The sequence below is a fragment of the Lycorma delicatula genome, chromosome 8 (assembly GCF_047948215.1).
Source record: "Lycorma delicatula isolate Av1 chromosome 8, ASM4794821v1, whole genome shotgun sequence".
NCBI classification, from domain to species: Eukaryota; Metazoa; Arthropoda; class Insecta; order Hemiptera; family Fulgoridae; genus Lycorma; species Lycorma delicatula.
The window spans coordinates 11,301,438-11,321,631 of NC_134462.1; the positions used below are offsets into that span (position 1 = coordinate 11,301,438).

The window sequence follows — 20,194 nt, forward strand, 5'->3', positions numbered from 1 at the left end:
TTACTTCTTTATTTTACCACATTCTTAATAAAAAAAAATTAATTTACGGTGGCAAACTCCTTTTTGGTTCTTAAAAACTCATTATAATGGACAAATAATAGTTCTTTCTCTAATGATTTTACTCATTCACCTGAGTATGATATTGAAAAACGTAAAGGAATTCAATTCGTGTTTGCTTGTTCATTACTTAAAGATATTTCTGAATATCTTTCGTTATTGTCTAGATTAATTCATACCTTCAAATTAATCTGAAAGATTCATCGATATATTTTATTCTCCCTTAGTTCATTAACGATTCGAAATGGCGAGCAGAAATCAAAGATCATATCAGAAACTTATATATACCTCCATAAATCTTTCAATTAAGGCTATACATTTGAATTAATACCCTCTACTTAATATCGGAAGCATTCATTGCCGCATTGAAGCGCCTTATTTCTCGTAGAGATATACCAATCAAATTATCCGATAACAGAACAGACTTCAAGGCTGCAAAAACATTTTACATGAATTGTTTACAATCTTTATCAAAACGGAAGTCTGGGAAAACGGAAAATGTTCAGTCCATTTGGTTATTCCTCCTTTGTGCCACATTTGGGTGAACTGTAGAATTATGAGGTTCATCTTTTTTGTGTCACAGGATAATCTATTCTTAATTTTGAAGAATTGTAGTGGGCGTTCCAAAAATGATTTTACAGCGTATTGAAATCATAAAAAAAGTATTATGAAAATGGTGAGTCCATAAAAAAATGCATCGTAAACTTTTTTAAAGCTTTCGATGGTCCTTCTGATTAAAAAATTCCAGATTTAATGAAAAACATTGAAAACAATGCATCTTTTCTTTTTCCTGTTTAGCCTCCGGTAACTACCGTTTAGATAATACTTCAGAGGATGAATGAGGATGATATGTATGAGTGTAAATGAAGTGTAGTCTTGTACATTCTCAGTTCGACCATTTCTGAGATGTGTGGTTAATTGAAACCCAACCACCAAAGAACACCGGTATCCACGATCTAGCATTCAAATCCATGTAAAAATAACTGGCTTTACTAGGACTTGAACGCTGGAACTCTCGGCTTCCAAATCAGCTGATTTGGGAAGACGCGTTCACCACTAGACCAACCCGGTGGGTGAAAACAATGCATCTATTCACAACAAACCACACTCAGGGAGTACAAAACTGCTCGTTTTCCTAAAAACGTTGCTCTTCAACGAGAAAGTGTCGCAAATGAGCTATCATCAATTTCAAGGCGAGCTCAAGAATTACGCATTCCTCAGACAATTTTAAACGAGATCTTGCATTTAAATCCATACAAAATTCAGCTGACTCAAGAATTGAAGGTGACATTCATCACCATCATCATCAATGCAAAATTATTGTTACATAAAGTAACAAATCCACTTTTTACGCATAAATAAACGTTAGTGACGTGCCTCATTTCTCGTTAATAAATAAAACTGTCGCATTTGTGGTGAAGAAAATCCTCGAATGATTCACGAAGGATCACCTTATGCACAAATATGTACGGTTTTGTAGGGTTTATGGTCCGAAGGAATCATCAGCACATTTTTTTTTTTTAAAGATAATCAATTTTGTTACGGTGAATGCAGAGCGTTATAATAGGAGATGCTAACAGGTTCAATTAAGATTCTATAGCCTCAATTAAATACAATTAAGAATAATGATCTTTATTTTCTGGCGCTACATGCCACAAAACACGAGAAAACATCGCGTTATTTACAAAGAGATTCTCTGGACGTGTTATCTCATGGAATGGTGATGTGAATTGGCCGAAAAGATCATGCAATCAGACCTCTTTAGACTGTCTTTGGAATTATTTGAAAAGTAAAGTCTATGCTTATAATGCATCAAAGATTGAAGCCCTATAAGGTAACATCCGAGCTACTATAAGGGAGACTGAAACCTCCATTCTCGAAAATACCAAAAAAACATTTTAATATTCGCATCAATGCTTGCCAATGTAGCCGTGGTGGAAATTTAAACGATATTATCTTTCACGTTTAATTGTTATCGATAATACTTTAATTTTAAATAAAGAAACCAGCAATATTTCGTATAGTTTGATTTTTATACACAAATGAAAATCCGTATTTACTGGGTGTCTTCTAATTATAGGGTTCCCCAAACATTTACACCCGGTAACACTTATTAAATCTCCTCTCACCTCAACTCCTGATCTTAATTTCACTGATATTTTTATTAATCGTTTAGGCAGTAGGCAACTAATGAAAAAATTTACGCAATCCATTTGGAATAAACGGTCAAAAAATCATTTAAATCAATTATAACAACGTAACAAATGACACTCCTAAGAGGAATATCTGTGAAGGAGACTTAGTATAAAAATCAGATGAAAATACTCCTCCTTTACGTAGCTTTTAGTGAAAAAATTTATAGCATTAGACAATTTAGTACGTGTTGTTTTTATGTCAGTAAATCTTTCTGAATACTGCATTTTTCTTACACAAAGTATGTTTGTTACCTATTTTAAAGAACTGAACAAGCACTTGTATAAAAGATGTTTACTTAATCGAGATGTCTTTAAACATGGAAACTATTTATTCAAGATATCACTTAATCAAGGTATCTAATTAATCGATTCAAAATTTATTATACAAGTGTTATTTCTTATTTCGTTTCTTATTTTCACGAGTAAAAAAAAACCTTCCTTATGGTTTTTGATCTAAGAAATTGAATAAAGTAGTCTTTTTTTGTTTAACATCCGGGTCCACCGTTAGGTACTGCTTCAGAGGATGAGATTAATGATTTGTAGCTTATGTGAAAATGTCATGTCCGACCGGGATTTGAATCCGGGACCTCCGGATGAAATACCGTGACGCTACCACTCGTACCACGGAAGCCGGTGAATAAACGTGGCCTGCCAGACTTCTATCACACTTAGGTTTTAAGAAGAACGGGGTAAAACACGGGGTAAAATCGGAAAATACACGAATTTAGGTTTGGAATAAAATAACGTTACCCATAACCCTATTAAAATTAAACACAAATTTTAGAAGTTCAACTTTAATTAGAAACGAAACACACAAACCGGATCGGTTTGACGCTACCACGAGTGGTAGCGTCAATTTTTTCATAGGTTGGCAATAACATCTGATCAACAATTAAGGTTTAGCGCCTAGCATTTGAATATTCATTTGAGTGGTGTTTGTGCTGTTATTGTTTGATCGGTCATTCACAATGGGAGATACCACAGATAAATAAAACTGGCTGCCAATATGTAAAATTATCCAAATGGAAGAGTGCCGGATCGTAAACATTTTAGGCTTAAACCACAACGATTAAAATTTAATTTTAATGGACACTATTTACAAAGTATTCTCATTATTAAATTCTCTAAAAAGTTAGTTTATTGGTAAATTAATTTACCAAATAAATTAATTTTTTTTAAACCTAGTATTTTTTCCGAGAAACGTTTTCGTGTTTACCCTGTTTTCCTTTAAAGCTAAGTGAGATGGAGGACTACGATCACTTTTATTCAATTTCTTAAATCAAAAACCATAAAAAAGCACTAAATTTACTTCTAGAATTGTATACTACGAATTTTAGTACGCTTAATTTCACAGAACGCAGGAAGCAGGGCTAAATGTGTCGTCAGCCGAAACTCTAACGTTTTCTGACCTATGTTTATGCGAACCTTTTTCTTATTTTTCGTTATAGAATCATCTCCGTAGAGATTGACATACAATTTGTGTGTGTGTGTGTGTGCGCGCGCGCGTGTGTACATGTAGACACATACACATATGTATGTGTTTTATATATATATTTAAATTAGTTGTTAAACAGAGCCATAAATAATGCACGCAATAAACAATATACAAGAGAAATAAGGGCGCTGTGAGGATTGCAATTTTTATGGATACCTAATATCTCCAAAAGACATAAAATAGATATAAATGTTCCGTATCAAAACCCTAAAACAAATTAATACTAATATTAATAATCTCAACTTCTTTAATTTTACGGCAGCACGAAAGGTAATAATTTAATTTCTTAACCCCTTTCTTTTATAAACATAATAATAAGGAAAATATATATTTCCTTCTCTATCCGTTAACAATAATAATTCATTTCTGTAAAATATTAAAGGTAAATCGCATTTGGAAACGATCCAAGATTAAATGTAACAGTGAATATAAAAATATTGCATTTTAAATTGAAACTTTATTTTAAGGAATCAACTAGGTTTGTCGCAATTTAATACTAGATTATTAAAATAATACCAAATATAAATAATAATGTTTGAAATAAAACAAAATTTATGAGTAAAAAATTGTAATAATAATGATGAAATAAATTTAAAAATAGAATTGTTCAATAATATGTTAATACACGTAATGTTTTTTACGGTCCATAAAATTATTTTCTAAAAATATAAAGTTTTAAATAAAGATATTACATAAATAGAAAAAAAATAAGATACGAAGAATTCTAAAAAATATTTATTATTATCAAAAAGAAAATATTTTCTACAGAAAATATTTAGCAATAGGTTTTACTTGACGTGCTATAAATTTGCCGATGATTTTGATGTTTTAACTCCATAACAAAAAAAAAAAAAAAAAAATCACGAGTATTCTAAGTTTATTTCTCACTTTTACTTTACTTTCTAGCGCAAAAGCGGAGCTATAGCTTTAGAAGGAAAAGTATTATTATCGGTCTAATCTGGGCATATGCGGCTTTTATCGGATATTGACGTTTTGGCACCTAAGGAACCCAAAAAACCGGATGAAAATTCCAGATGTTCGTATGTACGTGTGTGTATTCGGTATCTCACACCTTATATCGCCAAAATTACTGGACCGATTTTGACCAAATTTGGTCAGATTGCAATTTTCACAAACAAAATTGTTTTTTTTTTTTTTTTTTTTTATCATTCTGGAAAACGTGAATTATTGCTGATTATCGGTCTATTAATAATCGGTCGATAATAATTTATTCGAAAATTTGCACAATGGCGGACAATTTTTATCGGTTATATCTCCAGAGATAATAAACGTATCGAAACTTTTGTTTAAAAAAGAAGAAGCGTCTTTCCGAGTACTTTTAGCTGTGGTTTTTAAAATTAATTTAGATAAAAATTCGTCAAGATATGCAATTTGTTTAAAATCAAAGTATGCGAGTATGTTTGAGAAATTCCCTAGGCTCTTCTAATTAACCGATTTCATTTTTTAAACTCTGAAATTTTGAGTGCTCGTTTATATGTGATTAAATTTTCAACTACGTAGAAACTTTTTCAAGCTCTACTCAATTTGGAAAAATCGTATTTTTTAAAAAAATCTGAATTGCAAAATATTGTGCAAAACCTACTTGACCGATTTTGTTGAAATTTGGTGTGATTATAAGTACTCGAAAAAATTCACAAAATCTTGTTTTTATTTCATTTTTTTTAATGTTATTGCTATTTTGCGTCAATAATAACGTATTTTCGACTTGCAATTGATGATGTGTGTAAAATTTAATAGCAAATTTTGTTTCTCTTCGATCTTTTCTGTAAAATGAACAGTTATCTAATTATCTAGAAAAATAGGAGAAAAAATACGGATTTTTTTGCAATTATTTTCCATTTTGTTTAATAAAAGTTCCCGTACACCTTTTTCAATTGGCGCATAACGAAATAATCACATCTTATGATATCTGGAGGCATTAAAGCAAAAATAGCGATAATATAGAAAAAGTCCAAATATGCTCATTTTAAAACAGATACCGCACGAACTATTAGAGGAGTTCAACAAACTGAGGTAAAAAAATAAAGGTAGAATTATTAGAGGATCTTATTGTTATGTTCGTCTTCTTTATTATTCTTTATTCTAGAACCATACTGATTAATCCGGAAAACCATAATATGTAGCCTATCAATATTGATTTTTTTTTCTTTTTTTATAGCATTTTGGCACAAAATTCTCTCTTCCCTTTTTCATACAAAGAGCTAAAACTTCATGAGCAGGACACACGATACCGGCTGCAAAGGATAGTTGTCGGTGATTTTTACAGTGTTTTCTTTTTGTAACATTTAATGTAAAGAGTTGTATAGAGTGAGCCGTGAACACCTGACGAATTTTAAAATAATAAAAAATAACTTACATAATTACATTAAATACGACGACAATGCCGATCAGGTACGCTTCTTTTTCGTACCAATGACGCAAGATTTTCATTTCGTATACCTATGGAAAAATTAAAATCTTATATTTAAATCATTTATAATCCATAATAAATACGAATTAGACGAACTTGAGTTCTGTAGAAGTCAACATTTCGAGAAGTAGCCTATACATTTCGGGTACTTTCGGTAGCTGTACTGAAGCTGTACTGAAAAATCTCAAAATCACTTCTTACTTCCTTGTATGAAGTAAGAAACTATTGTGATCGCGTAAAACTTCAGTTTTCAGATTTCAACGAAAATATCCATTTTTACCATTCTTAAACCCTAAATTCATTTTGACTAGTTTCAGCGTGACGTCTATACGTAGGTACGTATTTATCTCGCATAACTCAAAAACGATTAGCCGTAGGATGTTGAAATTTTGGATTTAGGACTGTTGTAACATCTAGTTGTGCACGTACCCGTTTGATTGCAATCAACTTGACCAAAAAAGCCCAAAATCCAAAGAGATTTTGACTTTGTCTTAACTGCAGTAATAAGTCCTCACTGAGAGCTTTTCAATGATGTATCATAAACAGTACTTATTTTCATTGGTTCCAAAGTTATAGCCAAATAAGATTTTAATTAATGAAATATTTTGATGCTAAAAGGGGAAAGCATAACGGTTCGATTCAACTTCATTTTTTTAACTTAATTTAAATATATTTATTTATTAATAATTATTAATAAATAATAATTCAATAATAGCAATAAACAATGAAGAAAAAATCAGAAGTTATTAGTGAAATATACTTTTAAAAATGTGTGTTTGTAATTTAACAGGCGTACAACGAAGTCATTGGTATCTACCTCAGATTTTTTGTTCTAGTCATTTGGGTCAAGAGAAATGTATACGACAAATTTTATATTTTATGACATCATACAGTAATTTCTGGCAAGAAAAGAGGATGTGGTAATTGTAATAATTAATATATTGTATTTATATACAAAACGGCTCTACTAATTATTATTAAACCTTCAGATTAAACCTATAAAATCGTATAATTACCTGCTGCTTATAATTTTAATTATAACAAAAAAGATAAAATCCTTCTGCAAATCCAGTTTTACTTTAGTTTCCTAATAAATTTTAATAAGTAAATTTTAAACGACCCACTGAAATCAAAGCCAAATTAAAAGAACATTAAAATTCTACAGTTTTAAATATATAATTAGGATCGCGACTACGCTTAAGCGATAGCTCCTATGCCTTTTATTTCGAGAATCCGAGTTCAAGTTCTGGAGTTCAAATCCTGGTCAGGCGTGGAATTTTTCATACGCTACGAATTTTACCAATCATACATTAAAGCAACCAGGATTATTATTGGACATAAGCTTGTTATATGGATACATAAATAAACAATAAAACTAAATAAAAATAAAAAAATTCACTGACCCGAATTCCTTTTTTCTGAATCGTGTAATAAGTCTTGCGTATTTGTAGGTCTAGCAGAAGGGCAAAAAGGTGAAGTAGCTAGATCACTGAAAGCACTATAACCACCTCTGTCTTGTAGAGCAGCTTTTGCTTTCTCTACAGACTGTTTGAGCTGTTCGAACGTTGAAGAATTACATGCGAAACGATAAGCGCATCCGGGCCAATCACCGGCCGACCCGCCCCCAACTGTAACACAGTCTTCTGATTTAATGCGCTTTAATTCTAATGCGCTCTGGTACGAGCACGAACTCTCGTACATCGCCAGCACCACCCTGGACCACCTGAAACATTAATAAAAGTAATATATTATTAATAACGATTCAGACATAATAAAAAAATATATATAATTATAATGCGACACAAAATATAGATTATAAAAGTTTTTGTCATAATTAGTAAAAACTTAAGATTCTTAAATATTGAGAAATAATGTAATCGATTATTTTTCAAAGGGGATTTAATTTTTTGACAAAATGGGGAATAAAAGTAAATTACGACACGTCTGCATTAAGGAAAGAAGACTATCCCCGAGTCAACCTTTCTCTTCCTGTTTACTCTCCGGGAATCACCGTCAGGTATTTATTTCAGAGGATGATATGTATGAGTGTAAGTGAAGTGTAGTCTTGTACAATCTCAGGTCGACCATTTCTAAGATATGTGGTAGATTGAAACCCAACCACCAAAGAACACCGGTATCCACGATCTTGTATTCAAATCCGTGGATTTGAACGTTGGAACTCTCGACTTCATCACAATCAGCTGATTTGCGAAGACGCGTTCACCACTATACCAATCCGGTGGGTTTCCCTGGGTCAACATAGACGACATTTTCGTCCCGCAATCTGACCGAATACGGTATCTTGGATTCGACCTAGATCATCGCTTGACAATCAGGAATAAAGAGCTTTATTGGTTACAAGGCGGGGATTCACATTTGTCGCTGTACAACTAACATTTAAATATACAAGGTCATTCTGAAACCCATTTGGATGTATGATACACAGGTATAGGGTACGATGATCAAGAGCAACGTTGAAGCTGTACAGAAAAATTTGGCGAGAATCAATATATAGGCGCCGTGACTAGCATGGAACGTAGAAATTCATAACTATCTGGGAATTGACTTGCGTCAGCGAGGAAATCAAGCTATTCGGTTCATATTACAAACAACGGCTAAGTAATCGTGTGAACTATCTTATCGCTGAATCTCCTAAACAGTGAGGATGTCCGGCTACTCAAACGCCTTCAAGTGCTAGAGCTGGGGAGTTTGAGTGATTTCTTGGTTAGGTCGACATCCTTTAAATGATGAACATCTTTTCTATGCCTGATGAAAGGGGCTTACATTCTTTCGTAACCTAATTATGTTACTGTTTTATTTTTATTTTCCTTTATTTTGTAATATTATTTGATCTTTTTTAACTTTTTTTTTTTTTTTTTTTTTTGTTAGGATTTTACGAATTTTGTACTTTTTATGAAGTGAATCTGTGCAAGTAAATTTATGCAAATGATCTATTTTGTCTTATCTATGTATGTTTTATTGGGGGGATTCACTGTAAATCCCTAATCAAGCGCTTATTGTAATTTTATTTACTAATAGTTCCTTCTTTGAACAGGTCGACTGCAAATAAACGAATTGTGATAAAAAATTTATTCGATTTATAAAGAACTTCAACTTTATTAAGAATTTTTACTAGAAGAAAAATGGACCACCATTTATTTACGCAACTGGGTTCAAAATCATTTCACCTTGTTTTCGACTACGGGCAAGTGTTTACTATTTTCTTTTTTTTTTACCAGTCATTTAATTCACCTCATTAACTTCATTAAAAACTATGAATAGCAGATCCCCGAAGTTATAATAAAATAAAACGGACTGTAAAATACTTAAATATAAAATATATAAATAAGATTACGTTAAATCACTTCACAGTGCGACCACCACAAACCTGCTGCAATCTTGTATTATACAATCAACCTTTTAAATAGAATTTTTATAAAATATTATAAGTAAATGTACGCATCTTTTTGATGTTACGTCACGATACTGCAATAATGGATTAAAATAATCATACCTAATAGCTGTAACTCGATCCTAAGACATTTCATTAGACATACATATAGAAATTACGAGATTATAAATTTATTTTTAAAACTTAAAGTATACCCCCTTAAATTTTACGAACTCAGAAAGTAAATAAAAAAGTTATTTTTGAGGGATTGAACGTAAAGAAAAAACTACAATTTTGAATTAAATAGACGTAGTAAATACGCTTGTAAGTAGCACTTAGTAAATGGCATCTGTTTTGGTTTGTTAACTCCAGTTTATTATGTAGCTGAATATTATATAATTGATCTGTAATGTTTTTCTGTTTAATATACTGTTAAGTTCTTCAATTTTATATATTAGCATGCTTCAAAAAAAAAAAATTGTTGTGTTTTATTTATAACGTCCATTTTATATACGGTAGATACTAATGGATCCACTGGCCCTCTGGTACAGGGCCTGTCTGCCCAGTTTAATATCTGGTACAGGCGTTGCAGTTCAATTTCTATACTTCTGGATTGCGACCTTCTGATTTATCGGTTCTGTTTTGTGTCATGTTTATTTTGTCCGTTATTGTAAAAATAATACTTTTTTTTACGTTTAACCTTATTTCGTTATTCTTCAAAAAAAAAAAGTAAAAATTAATTATTTATTTACAATGGAATAAAACTGAAAAATGTCTTGTAATCAATAAAACTTATTTATTAAATTAAAAAAAAAACATAATAAAAAATCGTACTGTAGTATTATATATTAAGGACATAACATGAAAATATTTTCAACGGATAAAAAATACTGTGTCCTTATAAAGATTATTCAACGGAAAAATGGAAATATGGAACTACACTGAACTCTGAACTCCGCCCGTATCTTTTTAAACTCTCCTCGTCCAGCCATCCTTCTCATAGCCTTTTTGCCCGCCAGGCATGGATCGTTGCTCTTTATGACGGCCGTTCGCTGGACCAGTATTTCTCAAGTGTTATACGTATATTGACAATGGCTTTGACCCCCTAACTTTATAACACGAAAATACTTTTCACAATAACCTTTAACCAAACCCGATCACTACCAGAAAATACTTCATTTCGTCCTTAAAAAATAAGTTAAAAAAAATTAATTTATATATAAATACTTACGTACACTAGTTTATTTATTAATTTATATGGAAAAAAGTATATAATTCAAATAAATATTCTTCTCTTTCAAACCGTTTTTCTATAAAAATATTAAATAAACCACACAATAATTTAGCTTACATATCCATAGAAACATTAAAAAAAACTATTTTAATTATTAGTAATCTAAAATACAACTTTCAATTAATTAAAACTTTATACAAGGATAAAATCACTTAGTTCATTAGCAATTGCTTTATAAAAAGAATATTCAAGAAAAAAATAATAGCTAGATGTTTTATATACCGTTATTTAACACGTACAAATTACAACATTATAATAAAAAATGGTACAACAGAAGAATTTAACAAAATGAATTTAATGGATAAAACAATTGAAAAAAACATAAAAAGAAGATAAAAAACATATTTATTACTTTGTAGTTAAAGTAAAATTAACTCTGTAAGTAAAATTTAAAATTAAATTCGCTTCCTAAATGCTTAATAAACTGATAAAAATTACACATTAAAAAAAGGAATGCGAAAAGTTCAAATAAGGAAAACACGCAAATATTACTACTTTTTAGTTTCTTTTCTCTTGTCGATCTAATTCTCATTTTTTCGGCACGGTTTCGTGTTTTTGCTCGTTCCTCCATTTTCTTCCTGTCCTTTATTCTGCCATAAGAACTACTGTAAATTATTTTTTGGAAGTTATCTCTATCGCAACAGTATTTTCTTTCAAGCCTATCCTTTGTAGGTCCTCTTCCATCTGTTTCAGATAATTTGTTCCTTTTAGGTCCATCCTGAAAACACGTCCCAAAATATTTAAACCTTTTCATCATTATCGCCGTTTTACTTTCTTGATTTAACTAGATATTAGATTTCAGTCTGTATCCTTCCTCATCCTTACCTTTGGACCGGAGATTTTCCTTAGTAAGCTCTTCAATATTGAGCAATTTACGAGTAATATTTCAATCCTATATAAGGTCTTATTAAAGTTGTATAATGTCTTAATTTCGCAATCTTGGAGAGATTCACCTTTTTGTAGATGTCCTTGGTGATAAATCTAAGCCTCCAGTTGTAATAATCTATTTTCAATTGATTCTTTATCAATTCCTTTGTGACTTCCTTATCAGTTCCTTGCTGCTTATAATCTCTCCTCGGTATTTAATATGGTTGATGACGTTTATTATTTTTTTAATTTAAAAAATAATTTTTATATAATTTCGAGGGGTGGATAATAAAAAGCATTTGAGTCTTAATTAAATAATATAAAACGATCTTTCGATCTTTTTATCAAACAAGGGAAAGCGACTCAAAAGCGGATATTTTAGTGGAATCACGATAATTCTCGAAAAATATTAGTATTTTTTTTTTTTTTAATATTTCCATCATACCCCAAGCACTCAGGGGTGACAACTCAAGAATTTTAAAGGAAATTGAAAATTTTGAGATAAAAAACCTCAGACTTTGACTACCCTAACCAAAGTGGTGACTATTTAATATTTTTGAAGCTAGTTCTAAAATTAGTCAACAATACATCCTTAGTTTTATTGTTTTTTAGTGTTCCACTGTCGAGTAGTTTTTTAAGAGGTACTATTGATCACTTATGGCTGCCCTTTTGGTTAGGATTATTGTAATCCCATGTTTTTTATTAAATTTTTTTTGTTTTCATTGTCGGATCCTTTCCTTTTAGAATTCTTTAAAAGGAAAAAATCCCCCAAAGGGGCTTGGGGGTGTCTCATGTCTCAAAAAAGGTCTTTTTGAGGTAAAAGCCTAACCTCAACTTCAATATTTTAATACTAACGGTTGAAAATTTATTTATTTATTATGTATATAGATTGTATGTGTGTGAGCGCGCGCGTGTGTGTGAGACAGAAAGGTAAAAACTTGGAAAAATGTTATATCGTTTGGATTGTCACTGTATGAAACCCTAAAATAAAACGTTTGTTAAAAAATTAAAATATTTACTAACATAATTTACATCATAATAATGAATTTTCTCGCTCTTTTCCATCTCCTTTATTTTAACTATCCATTCTCATGCACGGTTGTTCATATTCATATTGTAATGTAAAATAAAAATAATAATGTGATACAAGATCGTATCATCAATTCCTTCCTCTGAAAGATTCATGATTACGAATAAAAAAAAAAAACTACCTTTCATATTATTTTTATATAATAATTGTAGTTTTAATATCATTTTTTTTTATAGGAAAAATTTCAATATCTCACGCCATTTCAAGGTACACTTTCACATATAAATATACTTTTTTTTTTTGTTAATTTTATTCAAGTACAACTAAATGTAAATAAACTTGTTATATTTTCAACAAAGAGTATAATAAAATTATGTAAACAACCGTCATAAATTTTTTTAACTGGATATATCTAAGATAAAATAAAAAGTGTATAGAATGAAAATTAGAGTATAAAATTACACTTATGAATTTTCTTTACATAAAATAATTAATACGTTTTATACACAAAACTATACATAATATTACAGCCCCTTGAATAGGAATGAATAATTTACAATAATGAAAGGTAAAACAAAAATTCTGATGTGGACACCATTTGACTTCCTTGTCCGCCTATTAAATTACACATTTTTTTTTAAATGAAAAGTACATCAAATTTTATTTTATTAATAACTTCTGATATTGTTTCAATTTTTTTTTTATTGTTATTACTGAATTATTTATTGTAAAATTCTATTTTTACAATATGAGGTTAATAAATCAATATATTTAAATTAAAAAAAAATTTTTTAAATAAGGAGACGAAGTCTGATTCGAATCTGTGCCTTTTCCCTTTGCAAGATCCAAATATTTCATTAAAGTTTTATTTGGCTATAACTTATGAAATAACACTTATGATATACATGTTCCAAATATTTCATTAAAGTTTTATTTGGCTATAACTTATGAAATAACACTTATGATATACATGTTTCTTAACTGCTTATAACTGCAGTTAAGAAAAAAGTCCATTTCTGGGCACTTTTGATTCAGTCGATTGCAATCAAAAGGGAATGTGCAAAACTAGATGTTACAACAATCCTAAATTCAAAATTTCAAGGTTCTACGGCTAATCGTTTTTGATTTATGTAAGATGCATATGTACGTACAGACGTCACACCGAAACTAGTCAAAATGGATTCTAGGATGTCAGAAATTTTATCTACACGAATAAAATCCACGAAAGCAGTATATTTTTGGCTGAAAAAAATTAGTATGTTCCAATTACTAAAGAAATGCGTAAAGTGCTAAAGAAATGCGTAACCCAGAATTGAAATACGTAACCCAGAATTGAAATTCAAGACCCAAAAAATGCAAGAAATATCTACAAAGACAAAAGTAGCTATGGAGACAAAGCAGTTGGTAAAACGTTTTTGATACTTTTCAGAATAGTAAGTTGGTAATCTTATGATGACGTTTGATCAGCTGGTTAAGTAAAATTGTTTTCTTTAAAACCTCAAAATTTTAAACAGCGTGAATTGATCGCTTTCTTTGTTTTCCAAAGGTGAAAAACCGGTTAAAATTTACTCTCGTATGATTGAACAAACCGCAATGGTTCATGATGGTTGAACATTGACTAGCGCATTTCTGAATGTCCAACTCTAGCGCTTCAAACTCTCTCATCCAAGAAGACCAACGGAAAATACGTAGCGCATATTACTGTGACATACTTATCGACAAAGTGAAGCTCGACAAAACAAGAAAACATCGACAAATTGCATCGGGAAATACTACCTCACCCCCAAACTGGCATATAGTCCTGACTTGGCTCCATCAGATTTCCACTTGTTTGGTCCACCCAAGCAGGCGTTACGTTGTAAGAAGTTTAATAGAAATGAAGTAAAAGAAAATGTGCCAAAGTGACTCCGATATTTAGATAAAGATTTATTTGCCTTGATAAATAAGCCGATTCAAAGATGGGACAATGTTGCGAGAAATTATACAGGAAAGTGAAAAAAAATGTCACGTTGATATAACAAAGTGTTTTAGTTCCAGAGTAATTTATCTTTAATTATCGAATGACCCTCTTAATAAATCTTCCAGTCCTTCCGAGGCTACTTAAGTGTATGTTATGAGATGCAGATGAGAGGTCTAGAGAAAGGAAGAGATTGCAAAATATTTGGTTGATGCAGATAAAATTTTCTCTGATAAAGAATTCTACAAAAAAATTCTTATTTACTTCTGCTTAAACTTGATGAGTTGTGAAAAGTAAAGAACTGTTGGAAGAGGTTAATAAAACTAAAAAATAGAAAGGCAATTGTTTTAAACGGTTTAAATACAGGACTTTTCAAATATGACTTCATCTCAGATGTTAAGTTTTTTTAATAAGTATTTTTAGGTATTAAGCGGGGATGCAAGTTGAAGAGAAAAAGAATTAAATTGTGAATATCGCATAGCATACATAGATACTGAAAAGGTTTTAGATAATATGGATGATGACGTAGAATTTGTCGTTTTACATCGTCTACCAATAGTCATTAAACACTGTTGCTGTATAGCTCTTATTTTCTTTAATTTATATGTAGTGGAAAGAGACTGGGTTAATTACTAGTATTTATTTTTTATTGAGTCTTAAAAATGTTTTACAAAGTTTAACAGAAATTGACAATTCAAAAAACCTATTTTATGCAAAAAAAAATTTATGGCTTTTCTTAAAAAGTAGTAGAGGCGTAGTTGTAGGAACCATATTTTAATCATTTCCAGCTCAAATAATACACAAATACATTAATTTTATTATAATTAATTTTAACACAAAATAAATTATATTGGCTACGAAGCAAAAAACATATGCTCGTATATATCAGCGCTGACCTGATACTGTCAACTTCTTCACATCTGGCCGAATATTGAAGTAAACAATCACAAAAAAAATAAATATTTAAGCCCCAAAAAACTACCGTATGAATGGGACTCGTACTTAAGATTGAAAAACAAACTGGATGTATAATTAATGTAAATGATATAGGAACTTTTAAAACCTTTTGAGTTATGCGAAATACATATGTACATACGTCATGTCGAAACTAGTAAAAATTGATATATCCGTTGAAATCTAAAAACCGAAATTTTTCGCGATCACAAAACAATCTTTACTTCGTAAAAGGGAGTAAAATCTAAGAAAAAAAATTCCGAAGTTTTAAAATTTGTAGGAGCCCAAATATCAACGGAGCTGTTTTTATTGATTGTAATGACAAAAGAACAAAAAATATACTCGTATACTTCAATTTTAAGAGGTGGAGATTGATCAAGGTTTTTGGGATTATTTATGTATGCATTTTAGGTAACAAATTTGCTTTAATAAAGTTTACTCTAAAAATGCCCCTGATAAAAATCCGAGATTGGCTGAAAAATCTTGAAATTGGCTGAAAGGCCAAAAGCAGTGCGACACACATCTGTACATAGGTAAGCACATACATTCATACCATATCTTTTTATGGTTTAAATGAGATAGGTGGACACCAGAACGTCAATCATCGAAAACTTGAAGAAATAAATATAATAATAAAAATTAAAAATCGCGAAGTAAAAAAAAGAAATAAAAGTTTAAAAATCGTTATACAGTATTTAATTAAATAAAATAATGGGTGACCAATCAACTTAGTTTTAATTCTTTAAATATATTTTTCTGTTGTAGAAATAGCAGGCATTTAAGATTGTTTAATGATTAAATACTGATCAAAACTTACATCGATAGGAAAATTTTACCCTTCAGCGAAAATATTTAAATGCAATCTGGGGCTCTGCTCTTTAATGTAAGATAATTACTGTTCAGAGCTCCCCGACTTTGCTTAAATATTTTCGTTGTACAAAATTTTCTTATCGATGTAAGAACCACAAATTTACCCATTATTTTAATTAAATACTCCATAACAATATTTAGTCTTTTATTTTTCTACCATGTTTTCATTTTTTAGTTCAATTTAATGTAGTTTTTTTAGTTAAATTTATTTATTGTTTAATTTTTATATAATGATATAGTAATGATATAGATGATATATGATTTGCTGATGATGTAGTAATTCTAGCCGAGAGTAAAAAGGATTTAGAAGAAACAACGAACGGCATAGATGAAGTCCTACGCAAGAACTATCGCGTGAAAATAAACAAGAACAAAACAAAAGTAATGAAATGTAGTAGTTATTTCTACTATATTCAGTGGTCCAAAGATGGACCACCGAATGTGAAAATAGGAGGAGAAAAGATTACGGAGGTAGAAGAATTTTGTTATTTGGGAAGTATAATTACTAAAGATGGACGAAGCAGGAGCGATATAAAATGCCGAATAGCACAAGCGAAACGAGCCTTCACTCAAAAATATAATTTGTTTACATCAAAAATTAATTTAAATGTCAGGAAAAGATTTTTGAAAGTGTATGTTTGGAGTGTCGCTTTATACGGAAGTGAAACTTGGACGATCGGAGTATCTGAGAAGAAAAAATTAGAAGCTTTTGAAATGCGGTGCTATAGGAGAATGTTAAAAATCAGACGGGTGGATAAAGTGACAAATGAAGAGGTATTGCGGCAAATAGATGAAGAAAGAAGCATTTGGAAAAATATAGTTAAACGAAGAGACAGACTTATAGGCCACATACTAAGGCATCCTGGAATAGTCGCTTTAATATTGGAAGGACAGGTAGAAGGAAAAAATTGTGTAGGCAGGCCACGTTTGGAATATGTAAAACAAATTGTTAGGGATGTAGGATGTAGAGGGTATACTGAAATGAAACGACTGGGGAATCTTGGGAACAAGATAGGGAATCTTGGAAAGCTGCATCAAACCAGTCAAATGACTGAAGACAAAAAAAAATTTTATAATTTTTTTTTACCATTTTATACTTTTTAGTGATCATCGAGAAAAACTGGATATAAAGTATTGACGCACCGAGCCAAATCAGGAAACTGAAACGTTTACAGTTTTTATCGAAACTTTTTATCGTGCGGATCATACAGAAATTTTCTGGAATCCAAATAACTAATGGCTTAACTCTTCAACGGACTCAGACGACTCAGTACTACGTAGGCAATGGGACTTCGGTATTCTCTTCAAATTTTCAAGTTATAAAAATGCATGTTTTATTCGCAATTATGAAAATAATTTTTTATGACATACACGGCCAAAGTATGATACACTTATTACGGCCAAGTTTCGATTTCAGATGCTAGTAAATCCTTTAAGAATTTATTGATTTGGGGGTTACATGCCATTCAAAACGATTTGTAACATCAAGTTACGAATTAAGTTTAATTTACAAAAAGTTATTAGTTATTAGTTTACAAAAGTTATTAGGAAAAAGAGGAGGTTAATATGGTTATCCGTGACCTTCTTTACCGAATATATACGGCCGCATATCAGCATGCTAACCCAATAGAGATATTAAGCCTAACACAGGATGTATACTATAATATGGTTTTACATAATGAGCACCTTACTCTCAGAAGAACCCTGATAATCAACAAGAAAGGACATATAAACATTAAACTGTTACTTTACAATACTTGATCTTACAAATCGTTTTGAATGGCATGTAACCCCCAAATCAATAAATTCTTAAAGGATTTACCAGCATCTGAAATCGAAACTTGGCCGTAATAAGTGTATCATACTTTGGCCGTGTATGTCGTAAAAAATTATTTTCATAATTGCGAATAAAACATGCATTTTTATAACTTGAAAATTTGAAGAGAATACCGAAGTCCCATTAAAAATAGGAAAAGTTTAATGTAACAGTTTAATGTTTAAAGTAACAGTTTAATGTTTATATTAATTTATTAGGTTTTTGTGCTTCTTTAATTTAGTGATAATAATTTAGTGATAATAAGAAAAGCGTTGAATCTTTCGTGAAACTAGAAACATAATTCTGAAGAAAAATCAACACCATAATTAACCTAACCAACTGACAGTATATATGTACTAACGAAATAACATGTAACAAACATAATACAAAATAAGGAATCCAACAAAATATACGATTATTAAAACTTTTAAAAACCCATAAAGAGGATGATGCTACATTTTTAGTAAATATATTCTCTTAAAATAATAACAGTAATACTGGCAACAAACACTCACATCGTTTGTTTTAAATGCGAGCGCGCGCACGCACAACAGGCTACTACTCTGCCTACATTTTCTGCTTCTGTCTGAATTTATCTCCAGCAGTTTCTTTCCTCCCAAGTAAGGCAGTACGGAAGCCACAAAATCGGCCTGATGTGCATATATCATGTGTACTGCACAGCGGGACCACTAAAATTCTCCTCTAAAAAGTCCCTTTTGATTTACACTACGACCCTCTCTCTATACTATCGTTCAGATTATATCGCACTTAAAATTATGAAAAAAATAATAATGATAGATAATAGAAAAACATTTTTTTAGAAGAAATTTCACACTGAAAAATGTTTTTTTTTTTTTTAAATAATATACACCAAATAAGCCCAGGTTAAAAATTAAGTATTTCATTTAATTTCTTACTAATAATTTGCTAAAAAATAATAAATACTGTAAATCCGAGGTTTTGCATTAAATAAAGTACAAAGTAGTACGGTATTACATTCGGTTAAAACATTACCCATCTTAGTTATATTCCACAATAGTTTAAGATAATCGAGTAGGAAAATACACTAGGATCATTGTGACAGAATTTTGCATATTTTATGTAAGTATAAGTGTTAATCAATTGACTTTATACCTGAGGGATAAAATTTTGTCTCTGTTTGTTTTTATTTACTCATAAATTTTACAATATTTTTTTTTTAAAGAAAAGAAACTGTTTTTAAGAAAATAAAAATAACTGTTTTAAAAAGAAAATAAAACTGTTTTTAACGAAACGATAGTGATATCAAAAAAGGTAAGACACTACATTTCTATTATTAAAATCTGTTTTCATTAAAAAAATATATATGTACTAGACAATAGATATATCATAATAGATAATAAACAATGTTAATTTGTTACAAAGCTCTTACCGGCCCGATTTTATTTATATGTAATACATATCACATTTACAGAAATACACAATTTTTATGATTATTCGTTGTTTAACAAATGAAATCGGGCCGGTAAGAGTTTTTTAACAACTTTTTATTTATTTATTTTTTCTTATTTTATGGAAGGCTTAAACACTAATAACAGCTTTATTTATACTACAGAATTTTTGTTTTTTGACCGGAAAAAATTATATCTGCGAGACTCTTACTGTACGGTTTACAATGGATACTTTTTACTGTTCAACCGATTAAAACACTTTTTTCTCCAAATTATACTTTATAAACAAGTGATACAACGGGTTTTGCAACAGAGAGGTACATTAATTTGTTGTTTCACTATCTGTCCGGTGACAGATATATTCTTAAGGCTGTGACACAAGTAAACCGCGCCAAGTACAACAGGCA

General features: G+C 30.4%; 1 protein-coding gene across 1 annotated transcript in view; it reads right to left on the reverse strand.

Annotated features, from left to right (window-relative positions):
* Positions 1–20,194, reverse strand: part of LOC142328870 (DNA-binding protein D-ETS-3-like) — a 401,528-nt gene that overhangs the window by 278,371 nt on the left and 102,963 nt on the right. The window contains exon 3 of the mRNA XM_075372998.1: positions 7,582–7,901. Within this exon, the coding sequence (XP_075229113.1) occupies positions 7,582–7,901 (320 nt within the window). The remainder of the gene's footprint in view (positions 1–7,581; positions 7,902–20,194) is intronic.